The following is a 13,628-nucleotide window of genomic DNA, read 5'->3' on the forward strand; positions in this document are numbered from 1 at the left end:
TTAATCGGGGACATGACGGTACAAATGGCAAATCAATTCGTGACACAGAGGGCAGAAATGACGGCACAAATGGAAAATCAATTCGTGACACAGAGGGCAGAAATGACGGCACAGAGGGCAGAAATGACGGCACAAATGGAAAATCAATTCATGACACAGAGGGCAGAAATGACGGCACAAATGGAAAATCAATTCGTGACACAGAGGGCAGAAATGACAGATCAATTGGGGGTAATGGGGGTGTACAGTTGGGTGCATGGATTGATTTAATGAGGGATGAATTGGGGGAAAAGATGGAGAAAATGAAAACTGAGATGCAGGAGTGTGTGGATGTTAAATTGGGAGAAATACAAAGCAAATTCGAGGATAGATTGAAGGAAACAAAGGTAGAAATTACATTGGAGGGGGAAAATATACGAAAAAAATTGGTAGATAAAATTGATGCAACGAACATTCGGGTTGATAAAGTGGATGAAAGCCTGGAACGTCATCGTGCCTGTGTGGATGCTCGTATGCAGCTGCAAGTTGAAGAGTGGGGAGAGCTGAGGAAGGAAGGGATGAATTTGGCGGAGGAGGTAAAAGGATTGGAGGCTCGTTTGGACGAACAAGATAAAATTATGAGCCAAGATGAAGTCTTGGATAAAGGCCTGGTAGAGCAGTCTTTTGTAAGTAGAGTGTCCGGGTTGGTTGAGGAGCAGCTACAAGCTCGCGACGGAGCCTTGGAGGAGGTTGTGCGGGCCCAGAAGATCCTGCGGGAAGAGGTGAATCGGTCCATTCAACGTTTGGAACAGGAGGCAAAATTGACCCATGAGACCCTCACCACAAAACATCTTTGGCCACAGTGGGCTCCGAAATTGGATACGCAGCCACAAGGGTGTTTGATCCCTGGGCTGGATTCGGACAAGGGAGAAACTGAGAAGCGGGCCACCGTAAAAGTGATCCCCCTGGTAAATTTCGACGGGTCAGGGAGCGTTGAAGCTTTTCTGACGCAATTTGAGTGCATTTCCCGACTAAACGGGTGGAATGAGCAGGAACGTACAGGGAATTTGGTGGCAACATTGCGGGGACCAGCCGCAGACGTGTTAAACGTGATCGCGGAGGGGATGTTGACCAGCTCCCACATTTGCGAGGCGTTGAGCCGTCGGTTTGGGTTCGCGGCAAACTGTGATCTGGTGCGGGCTCAGCTCCAGCACCGCAGATTAAAGCCGGGTGAGACAGTGCAGGAGCTGGCACAGGACATTTACCAATCAGTCAGGATCACGTATCGGGACCTCACAGTGGAGGCATGGGACAGACTGGCACTAGAGAAATTTTTAGCTGCTCTTCCTGACCCTGAGGTCCGAGAGTTAGTGGAGTTACAGGATCCACCCACCGTTCACCGAGTGCGCGGCCAGGCTGGCCTCGTGGAGTCGGCCGGGTCGGGTTCCAGAGAGGCCATCGGTGACGATCCGACAGGCGGAGATCCAGGATCAAGGAGAGGGGCTGGGAGAAATTGGCATTACCCAAATGTTTCAGGAAATTTGCCAGAAACTGTCAAGTTTGATAAAGGGTAATCCGGTAGTTAGTGCGCCAAAGCGGCGGGGTCCAGCCCAGCCAATAGAGCAATTTGATTATGGCCGAGGGGGTCCGGAACCGGAAGAGACATTTCACCGATACTCACGGTGGGCTTTTATGGGGAGTTGTTTCCGGTGCGGGCGAAGAGGACACATGCAACGATATTGCCGGTTCCCGGCGATGGAGGGACCCTCCAATAGACTTTTAGACTCGGAGAGGGTGAATCCTCCTGCTGAACCGCCAGGTCTATCCGAGATGCCCTTTCATAGGTCGGGTCCGGAGATCACTGTCGGGGGTCGGGGAGACTAGATTGGGCTGAGCATATACGGCCATGCTCGGCTGCTGAGATTGTGGCGAAGTCCCTCCTTTGGTGGAAAAAAATGAATTGTGGGAAAATTGGCATGGGTTTGTAAGTTCTGCTGGGTTTTAGAGTGACAATCGGGACAGTGGGTAATTGGTAACAAAGCGGGCACGAGTGGCTGTCCAATGGCTGGTGCGTGGATCGGGTGAGAAATGCTGTGTGAGTTGTTTTAAGTTAGGAAGTGAAATGTATGGTGCACACATTGTTTTTTATTGGACATGGTGTGGTAACAGGGAAGGTCATGGTCGGCGAAGTGTTAGAAATGCAGGTGTCACATGTAAGGCCGATGGGGTGGGGGAGTCATGTGGGTTTTGTGGGTGGGGATGATGTGCTTGTCCACAGGGATTGCTGAAGCTCACGGTGAGCGGGAATTGCGACCCCCTTCAAGGAGATTCACCCCTGGTGGCTAATGGTGACAGTGTCTGGAGCCAACTGGGAGAGGGTCTGGTTGGGCGACCAAGACGGGTAGGACCTTGGCGACCCAGGAAGGCCAGAGGAGCCAGTGAGACCCCTTCCAGTGTGTTGTACGGGATTAGAGCTGATGGCTACCAGGGGGGAGGGAATCAAAGGGAGCGGGGCGGAGAAACGTCCGGGTTGGACTAAAGCTTACCTGTGGGCATGGTTGCACCTGAGATGCCCCCATCATCTTGTGGTAACCCACCCCACGGCCACGACGGGATTCAGCCTGCATGATTAAAATGAGGACCATGACCTAGAAATGTGATGATGACCATGGTGTGAGTGTTGTGAAGATGTATGAGTCCCACTCGATCCCGCACAACTTGACATGTGCAGCAAGGGCATGATGTCCGCATAATTTTGGGGCAAGCAAATTTGAAAATTGGCTCCCCAGGTAACGCTGGGTCTATTAGCATCCACTGGGGGAGGCGGTCAAGTGTAAATATCCTGTGAATAGTGTCGTTAAGGCTTAGAGTAGGAATGTAAAGTATAAGTGTTGTGTTTTTGTGGAACCTTTTGTTTCCCCTCCCCAGATCATTGGAGAGTGTTGGGCAAGAGCGATGACCCAGAAGATGGAGTGCAACTTCGCTCAGTGCTCTCATGTGATAAAAAAAACAAAAAAAACAAAAACACGAATGATTGTTTAGGCGAGGATAAGGCCATAAGGGGGTAGTACATTAAGCAGGATAGGTAAGTTAGCTGCGACTCGCTGCCCATTGCCCCTCCTACTTTATTTCGTTAGGTTAATTAGGTGTGAGTCAGTAAGTGTTAAGGCTGGTACGGTTGCACCTGTGATATACCTTGCAGGAGCTGCGGTATCAGAGGAGGGGGCAGTGTTACGTTTGAGGGGGGGGTATGCATTCAAAGGGTAATTAGGATGTTTAATTAGGTATGCCATGCTGTTCGAGTTTACCAGGATCTCGATGTAATAAGTAGCAATTCAGTGGTGATAAGTTGTCTAGTAAATGTTCATTTCTTCAAGGGGGGAATTGATAATTGTCACGTAATTAGATAGGGACACGGGATAGGGTAAGTGTGTCTGCGTAAACCCCTTTTTGGTATTCTCTGGAGACTGGCCGTGACTTCACAGGACAGTGCAGCGGATGGCTCCGCCCCGTGATCACGATTGGCAGAAGACTACGGCGGTGGGCCAATTAACGGCTCGATTGGAGGTGACGAGGGCAGGAGGATAAAAAGGTTCTGTTCGGGGTCGAAAAGGAAGAGGAAGAAGATTACAACCAAAAAGATCGTGTTTTTTTGGTGGGTAGGCTGTTGCGCGGAGAGCATCCTTGTTGTGCTGATTCGATCGTGTTCTTCATCGTGTCTTGGAGCCTTGCTGAGCCTCGTGCCTCACCTTGGTTGGCTCTGGGGTGCTGCTGATTCGGAGTACGGGGTCGAACAGCGGGCGGACCTGCCTCCCTCTCCTGCTCGCAATTTGGCGCCAGAACTGGTTCCCTGACGGCTGTGAGCGGACTTAGGCCAGGACCAGGAGGTCGACAGCACCACGGTTTCTCCTGCCCCCCTGACGAGAGCAAGGCCAGCTCGTCCGACGCCGATCCAGGGACAGTTACGTCCACACCACGCTCCAGCCTGACCACCAGAAATAGCTACGTTTTGTGTGTGTGCGTGTGTGTGTGTGTGTGTGTGTGTGTGCGTGTGCGTGTGTGTGTGTGTGTGTGTGTGTGTGTGTGTGCGTGCGTGCGTGCGTGCGTGCGTGCGTGCGTGCGTGCGTGCGTGTGTGTGTGTGTGTGTGTGTGTGTGTGCTTGGCGCCTTTGAAGGTTTGAGATCTCTATATTCATTGGAATTGTCTGTGTTTTACCCCACGCCCGATCCCACACCATCCCGTCGAATCGCCCCGGATCCCTCTTCTTGCCGAGTCTTGTTATTTCTGGTAATAGTAAAAACGAATAAACATCATCAACTCAGTGAAAAGTGACTCGTGCCACCTTCCTCGTCCCGTTTGCGGAAGAGCGATTAGAACTGCCATGTTTGGGTTATAAATAAATAAACCGCCTCCATCGTTTCGGCTCATTCTACGTTGGCGGGACTGTTCAAGTCCCGTGGACGTCACAATATGTTGAGTCCATGGTTTTCTTTTTTGGTTTTCATTATGTGTGAAATAAAATAGTTTGCACTGATTAATGTAATTGATTATTTTTCTTTTTTGCACATGAGCAATATATACATATATATATATATATATATATATATATATATATATATATATATATATATATATGACCATCTCTACAGAATTCTTAGAAATCGAACACTTTGTCAATTTGTTCATCAAACCAACAAAACAAGGAATTTTAATGTGGGAGGAGGCCATTTTGCCCATCATAACTATGCTACATTAACAATGCCATAAATTCAATCTAGATCAATTCATTCACTGAACTTATTTATCTGAGTTCGGGAAGATCAGGTTGTGGGGAAGGGTGGAAGAGAATGGTGGAGCAAGCACAAGGCTATCACAAGGGTGATAATATAATTACAAAGATGACAGGGCTTAATGAAAGAGTTAATTTGTTAGATTTGAAATTGATGTGAGCACAGGGCATTTGTCACACCTTTATTGTCAGGTAAGGGCAGATCAGATCTGTGACTTGCTTCAGGTATCATGTAAACCTGTACTAACCTGTTTCATGGTCGGGTTGTCGGCGGCGATTAAACCGTCTCCCCCACAAGGTTTTCTGGTGAGGAGGGTGTTTGGATATGGACACCCAGCAGGATTAAAAACAAAACCTGTCAAAGGGCGGAGGAGCTACTTGTGATTCAACGGCCATCCACATGTAGTGCCCGTGTCTGTGGACCTCTTCCTGTAGTTGGGTTACTTTTTTTAGGATGTTGATGGCAGAATTTGCACTCCGGCCACTGTAAAACACGTTACTCCACAAAACACAAGAAAACCATGAAGAAAATTGAAAACACACTCCGTGGGAGTACCTCCTGCGCAGCTGCCCTCTGTAGGGCAGCTCACCGGATGACGGGATTGGGGCAAATTATTTGGAACCCCCATTCTTTGATGATAGGAGGAAAACCATGGGGTAACCATCTCCCAGAATCTGCTTATTAGCCGGTGCGTACTTGGTGGGCATTGAGTGCGGGATTGATGTTCACATACTGGGTATATTGCTCCAACTCAGAATATTTGTTTATGGTGCCAGATTAATCACCACAAATCCGAAACTGGCCATCAGGTTTGATGACTGGCACAGTGGGAGAGGCCCACTCTGAATGCTGAACTTTCTCAACTTCACCATCCTTTTAAAGCTTGGCCAAAGCTGCTCAAACCTTTCGCAGATTCCAAAATAAACAGTTGTAGCCTTCATGAATACAGGATTGTCGTCCTGCACATTCAGAGTAACCTGTACCCCTTTCAGCTTTCCCAAGGCGTTACTATGTCGGGAGACAAGCAACTATTAATGGCGGCAGAGGGGTCGCCCAGTTTAACATCCATCCGATGAATCTCCCAGGATGGCAGTTTGTAGCCGGGTCGGGATTCAAACCCAGGCTAGACAGCTCAGAGACGAGTGTGCGCACTTTTACAATCAATCGAGGCCATCCTGCCAGCTCGATGAAATCAATAAATCGATATTTTGGATTTAGGTGGTGTTGATGTCGAGCAGGCGTGATGGACCAAATGGCCTCTTCCTGTGTTCAAGTTCCTCGTATTACTCACTAATTAATATGTATTTTGTCTCAGTCGTCCTGACGAGTCGACATAATGGGTAGTGTGACGTCACATACACCCAAACTCGATACCGACAGTAAAGGGTCCATTTGGTTTCCCTGAACAAACAAACACCCTTTGGGAGTTTGGTTCAGTTCATCTTGCGATCACTCATCACTACTCCACCTTCAGGACAAAACACAACGAAATGAGCACGAAGATTGGAACTGCGCATGCGCAAACAGCACAAACAACAACAACAACAAAAACAACAACCACCACCACCACCACCCAGCGTATAACAATTCACTGATTAGTTTATAAACGGTCGACATCGTCCGTAACAATAACTTGGGCCGTATGAACCATGAAGCGCGCCGTGAGAGCCGCTGTTCGGGTTCTTCCCGCTCATTGGATACAAAAGTTGTGAAGCGAATCCATTTTAAACCAAATGGAACCTTTAAAAGCGATATCGCTGAGGTAAATAATTACAATTAAAAACAAACAAACAAAAGGGGTGTGAAGTGAGTGAGATTAAAAGAAGAAGAAAAGTTTACATTTTCACCGCCCCTTGTGAAAGGCCGCGAAGTTTACGTCACGATATCTCGTTGATCGGAATTTTGTCTTCGTATCTCTGTCTGTCCCTCGAGCTCCCCAAGTCCCGGCTCCCCGTTAAACATCCATCCTTTGTGTGTACGTTTTGTACGTTTTCTGTTTCATGGTTGATTTATATAATCTGTAAATAATACTCCCCACCCTCGTCCGTCCCGATTTGCTCTTCACTTGTGAAACTATCGATTGAAAATTGAATCTGATCTTCATTCAGTGTCCGTTTCCAGCCAGTCGATCTCTCTTTCACCATTGTCTGTGACTCCCTTTACATCCAGATCCTCGACCCTCTGAGTACGTACGGCCTGCTGCGTGCGGTCATTCCGTTCGTTGTTCCTTCACCACTTGCTCGTCAGCTACCTCTCTCCAACTACCACTCTCTCACTCACTCTCTCTCACTCTCTCACTCTCTCACTCTCTCACTCTCTCACTCTCTCACTCTCTCACTCTCTCACTCTCTCACACTCTCACACTCTCACACTCTCACTCTCTCACTCTCTCACACTCTCACACTCTCACTCTCTCACACTCTCACTCTCTCACACTCTCACACTCTCACACTCTCACACTCTCACTCTCTCACTCTCTCACACTCTCACACTCTCACACTCTCACACTCTCACACTCTCACACTCTCACACTCTCACACTCTCACACTCTCACACTCTCACACTCTCACACTCTCACACTCTCACACTCTCACACTCTCACACTCTCACACTCTCACACTCTCACACTCTCTCATCGTGTTCTGCTTTATAAAACACTTGTTGACATTTCCCCCCATTACTGTCGATGTGAAATGCTTTTCATTTGTGTTAACACTCGCACTGACACTCGCATATATTCACACACACACGCACACACACACGCACACGCACACGCACACACACACTCGTATATATGTATACATACATATCTCACACACACATACATATGTATATATACATATCTCACACACACACACACACATACATATACACATAATCATATATATGTTTCCATACATATCTCATACACACACATGTGTGTATATATATATATATATATATATATATATATATATATATATATATATATATATATATATATATATATATATATATATATATATATATATATATATATATATATATATATATATCTCAGACACACATGTACTGTATATATACATATCTCACACACACACACACACACATAATCATATATATGTTTCCATACATATCTCATACACACACATGTGTATATATATATATGTGTATATATATATATGTGTATATATATATATATATATATATATATATATATATATATATATATATATATATATATGTATATATACATATCTCATACACACACATGTATGTATGTATATATCTACACACACACACACTCATACACGTATATATATATATATATATATATACACTCATATATATATATATACACACACACACACACACACACACACACACACACACACACACACACACACACACACACACACACACACACACACACACACACTCATACACGTATATATGTATATATATATATATATATATATATATATATATATATATATATATATATATATATATATATATATATATATATATATACACACATACACACATACACACATACACACATACACACATACACACATACACACACATACTCATCCACCCATATTCTCAATTGTACACACTCATACAGCCACACCTATACACTCCTAAACGCACACACTCATACACCTATATATATATATATATATATATATATATATATATATATATATATATATATATATATATATATATATATATATATATATATATATATTGTTGCGGTCTTCGCGCCCGCCGGCGTGCTGACGGCCACGTAACTCGAATCGTGGCACGTCGCCCACCGGACGGACAATCCAGTCGTGACCCTCTCGGACTAACGCCGGGAACCAGTCACGGGTGGACCTTTCGGTCTCACCGCGATCGAGCCAATCAGCCCCCGCGTGGGATAGGGTTGCTCGCCAAATTCGACCTACCTAAGTACCCACGCGGAGGGTAGACCGGGCGATCGCACCTCGCCGCAGGTCGACTTCGGACACGGGCCACTAGCGACCCGTCCGTACTATCAGAATAACCGAGCGGTGTTATCGTCGACCTCGACGGTTCGATTAATTATCGGGCGTATTCAGCCCACTACCAACCCTTTACGTGAAGCAAGATGAGGATTCAAAGAAAGAAATGACGAAGCGAAGCGGGAAACAGTTCAACAATAAAGCACATTTATTCGCGGCACACGGGAAGCACACATTCAATTCCACCAAAAGCACACAAAAAAAAAGAAAACACAATTCCATTTACACAAAAAGCAAATATAAAAGCGAAAACACAATGCAGAGCTAATACCGACTACCGAGCACACGGCAACACTTATACAATTCTACTTCACAGACGGCGCCGACAACACATACCCAAAACCAAGGAAAAGAAATACCCTCAAGGATGAGGCGGGCCTGAGGCCGAGACCGGGTCGCGCCTACCCGTCTGGTGATGAGATGCGGAGCGGCGATGGCGCCTCACTCCGCGGGCCTCGCGGACAGTGCCTGGCAGGGGGTGGGAAAAGGGGCCCCCTTGGTCGCACTATCTCAGCGCGGGGGGAAACAGGAGGGGGTTGCTGATGCTCGGGGTATAGAGGATCTTTATTATCCCTGGTGTGCGTCTCCACCTCGGCCAGGTCGCGCTGCCGGCCTTCCTCGGGCGTGCAGCTCCCGGCACCGTCGCGAGCACCCCCTCGTCTGCCTTCGCCGCTGCCGCCTCTCCGCCTCTGGACTCTCCACCCTGGACTCTTCTTTGGGCTCTCCTCGTTCGACTCTCTTCAGCTTCTCCAGCTACTGCAGGCTTCGGGCTCCAGACTTCCACACTCTTACTCTTCTGACTGACGAACACGGTCCTTTTATCCCCCCGTAGCTTCGCCTTTGACCCCCTCCCTTTGACCTTTCACCTCGCTCCCCATTGGCCCGAGAAAAAGTGGGCGTGAAGGCTTTTTGATCCACAAATTTGCATATATCGATCGTTCTGGAGGCGGGGCCAAATCGCCCCTCGCTCACCGATTGGACGGCAAAAAGTGGGCGTGTGTCGTTTTTGATCCGTTTTTGAAGCACAAAATCCGTGATTTTGTACACGCTGTTCGACGTGCGCCCTGCACGAGTCCAACACCGGTACCCACAGCGGGGCAAGAACGGTGGCGATGCTACGGTTGCGAGGTGTGACGTGAAGGTCGTGGCGGTTGTGGTGAAGCGGTGGTTGTGGTTGTAATCATGGCGGTTGGTCCAAAATAAAGATAGTAAAAGAAAAACGGCTATCCTGAAGAGTCGCAGCTCGCATAAATGACATGTATTCCCACTAGACAACGGGTTTGGGCCTAACTACACATGCACTTACCGAGATACCTCACCTAAGGGACCTGAATGGTGGTTTGCGAATTTGGTAACCACAACAATATATATATATATATACACACACACACACACACTTACGATTAAGATATTTGCAAAAGAAAAAGGTTTGTCCCCGGCATGTGTGTTTGTGCAGGTCAGGCGGGGGGATGGCAGACGGGCCGCAACACGACGTGGAAACGAAAACACTGAGGGAATCTTTCCGCCTGTTTGCCATCTACGGCGACACCAACGCTTCGGGCCATGAGATGTCTGGAAAAAAATTTGCCAAGCTTTGCAAGGACTGCAGAGTGATTGACACGAAGAACATCACCATCACCGACGTCGACATTGCTTTCTCAAAAGTCAAGTATGGAGCTGGTGCTCTCGGTGAATTTTGTCCAGCGAAATGGATTTGTGCAAAGATGATGGTTAAATGAGCAGGCTGTCTTCTCAGTAATATATATATATATATATATATATATATATATATATATATATATATATATATATATATATATATATATATATATATATATATATATACTGTATCGCCTTAAGCCCAAGAAAATGTTGGGTTTCTGGTATCACGGTCCCCAATGAACTGGATAGGTTTGAGTAAGTTGGGATTTTCTGTTTTTAATTCCCCGTGTGTGAAGCAAAAAGGGAGGTCAAGCAATTGGTTTACTTTGCCTTCTGAATGTCTACAAACGTCAGTTTATGATCGAGGTACAACTTAATTTCAGTTGAATGTTTTATTTTGAACTTAATTGGAAAACAAACTTGTAGTTTAGCTGTACTTTGACTGGATTTGCCCTGAATGTGCATGTGCAGAGAGGAGTGAGATTTTTTTCTTCTTCTTTACTCTGTCTGGCAGTTAAACAAAATTGAAAATCATTCCAAACATGAAACTGTTTTTAGGGACGTCATAAAGGACACAAACAACAGGCACAAATAACAATTGTGACGTGTTCGATATGGTAGTGGGAAAAGATGCTGCATCAACAGCAGTAAATTCCAAAAAGGGGTTTTTTTTTCAACCTTTAGATATTTATTTATTTCAGTTGAATTATACTATACTTACACACTGTGGAACACAAATTGACTTTTTGGCACTTTCAAAAACCCTCCAGTTTAGCTGGACTTGGACAAAATATTATGTTATTTTATGTCATCTCGGCCAATCAAATTTGCTGCTCACAGACAACGCCCGTGTCCTTGTTTCTCAAGACTGGGTTAAGGTGTTCTATAAACTCTCGTTTTGTGTGTGTTTAAATGGATACTGAAATGTATGCAAATTATCTAATCAATCATCGAATCTCTCAAACTTCTCTCCCTCCTCCAAATCCTGGTGGTGTCAAATCAAATCTGTTTCTGGTGTTGGTCCCCCTCCAACCCTCCCTTATCTCAAATGGCTGTACTGCTGATACTGCACGTGAAAAGGCTGAATGCCTAAACTCCATGTTTGCTTGTAAATCTTGGTCCGAAACCCTTCCCTTTCTGTACCCACCTTACCCAGTCACACCCAGCTGTCTCTGGACTCTGTGTTCCTTTCTCCTGACAAGGCGGAGAGTTTGCTGTCAAACCTCACCTCAGATTCTGCAACCGGTCTAGACGGCATCAACCCACGTGTCCTAAAAACTTGCTCCTCTGTTCTTACTCACACTCTCTCTGTTCTATTTACCCTCTCATTTGCTCAAGGTCATCTGCCATCTGCTTGGAAATCAGCAAACATTATTGCCCTGCACAAAAAGGTGCAAAAACAGATCCCTGCAACTACAGACCAATCAGCCTTCTCCCAATCATCAGCAAGGTCATGGAATCCATCATCGCTTCAGACATTAAATCCTTCCTCTTCTTCGATCTGATTTCCGATCATCAATGTGGGTTCAGACCAGGTCACTCGACCCTGGATGTGCTGCTTCTGCTCTCCCAATAATGGATGGAGGTCCTCAATGCCAGACATGAAATCAGAGCCACATCCCGATGCATATCGCGTGCTTTTGACACGGTCTGGCACCCTGCCCTGCTCACTAAACACTCTTCCTATGGTATCCAAGGCCATCTCCACTCATGGCTCACACACTTCCTCTCCTGTCGCAGCGAACGTGTGGCCCTAAATGGAGTTCTCTCATCCCCTCTTCCTGTCCGTGCTGGAGGTCCTCAAGGCAGTGTTCTGGACCCTGTTCTTTTTCTGGTTTTCATCAATGATATTTCCTACTCTGCAAAATCCTCTTTATCTCTTTGCTGACGACTTCACCCTCTGTCGTACCATCTGTCATCCTTCAGACTGGCAAGCAGCAGCTTCTTCACTCTGCAGATTTGGATAAAATCACAAGGTGGTCAATCACGTGGAACATGTCTTTCAATCCTGACAAATCTCACTCTCATGATGTCTCTCCGAAAAGACCATTTGGAATCCCCCCCCATCTCCTTTCTCAACAATCCTCTGGAAGAAGTCCTTTCCTTCAAGCTTCTGGGTCTCACTATCTGCCATGATCTTTCCTGGGAAAGCCACATTTCCAACAATCCTCTGGAAGAAGTCCTTTCCTTCAAGCTTCTGGGTCTCACTGTCTGCCATGATCTTTCCTGGGAAAGCCACATTTCCAACCTGGCCTCCAAAGCCAGTCACCGACTGGGAATCCTCCATCATCCAAAGTCCTTCCTCGGCCAACCTGAGCTCCTGACAACTTACTAAGCTTTCGTCCGCATCCTGATGGAGTACTGCTCTCCTCTCTGGGTTGGTGCTTCAGCCTCTCACCTTTCTCAGCTTCACACTGTGGAAACCAAGGAATTTAGGAACATTGGCATACCCACGGTGAGGCTGAGTTTTTGGGCCTCTCACTCTTTCACCGCAGGCAGGTCGGTGGTCTTTCGGTCTTGTACTGTCTCCTCTCTGGTCTCGTCCCCCCCCATCCCTCCCCCACGCTATCTGCGATATGTCCAGGTCTGCCAGGAACCCCCTTCTGGTAAAACTACCAAAATCACGAATCACTGCTCACCTTCACTCTTTCATTCCTCATTTTCCCTGCCTTTGGAAGAAACTCCCTCACTCTATTCAATCCCATTCTTCCCTCCAGGCCTTCAAAACAGCTGTTCACTTCCACCTCTCGTCATCCCCCATCCAAATCCTTGATCTTTTCTACCCCTGTTAATTCACTCCAAACCCACCTCCTTCAAATTCCCTGCTTTCCTTTCTGAAAGTCCCTGTGGTGTCCATCTTGTATACCCCATGTTCCCTGCCCCATCCCTCTCCCTTCCCCAGATCTCCTAATGTCTCTGTTCCCCACTGTTTTGTCCTTCCCTCTCCCACCCCTCTTGTCTCATGCCCCCCTTGCTGTGCGTTGTGTGTTCGCTCTCATACGAGCCTCGACAATGTATACAAAAAAAAAGTTCTTGTCTACCTTTTGATGTCTTAATTTTGCCCTTTTAAGTCCACTTGCAAGAGAAAGGCCGCTAAGTGATTGTTGGAAACCTCATTGTCTTATGTCCCTCGTGCCCTCATGTTCGCTTCATGGTAGTCTGTCAG

General features: G+C 46.4%; 1 protein-coding gene across 5 annotated transcripts in view; it reads left to right on the forward strand.

Moving 5' to 3' along the window:
• Positions 1–6,383: 6,383 nt before the first annotated feature.
• The window catches only part of LOC147016550 (tubulin polymerization-promoting protein family member 3-like), a 47,292-nt gene continuing 40,047 nt past the window's right edge, over positions 6,384–13,628 (forward strand). The window contains exons 1-2 of one of the 5 annotated variants that reach the window (XM_085845294.1): positions 6,384–6,531; positions 10,257–10,469. In XM_085845294.1, the coding sequence (XP_085701420.1) occupies positions 6,503–6,531; positions 10,257–10,469 (242 nt within the window). In that variant the 5' untranslated portion in view covers positions 6,384–6,502. Of the gene's footprint in view, positions 6,532–6,576; positions 6,955–10,256; positions 10,470–13,628 lie in introns of those variants that run through there. The other 4 variants (XM_085845295.1, XM_085845297.1, XM_085845299.1 and 1 more) reach the window with 4 other exon arrangements.

This window comes from Eptatretus burgeri, chromosome 11 (genome assembly GCF_056783735.1).
Source record: "Eptatretus burgeri isolate ZD-2024b chromosome 11, Ebu_testis_v1, whole genome shotgun sequence".
Lineage (NCBI taxonomy): Eukaryota > Metazoa > Chordata > Myxini > Myxiniformes > Myxinidae > Eptatretus > Eptatretus burgeri.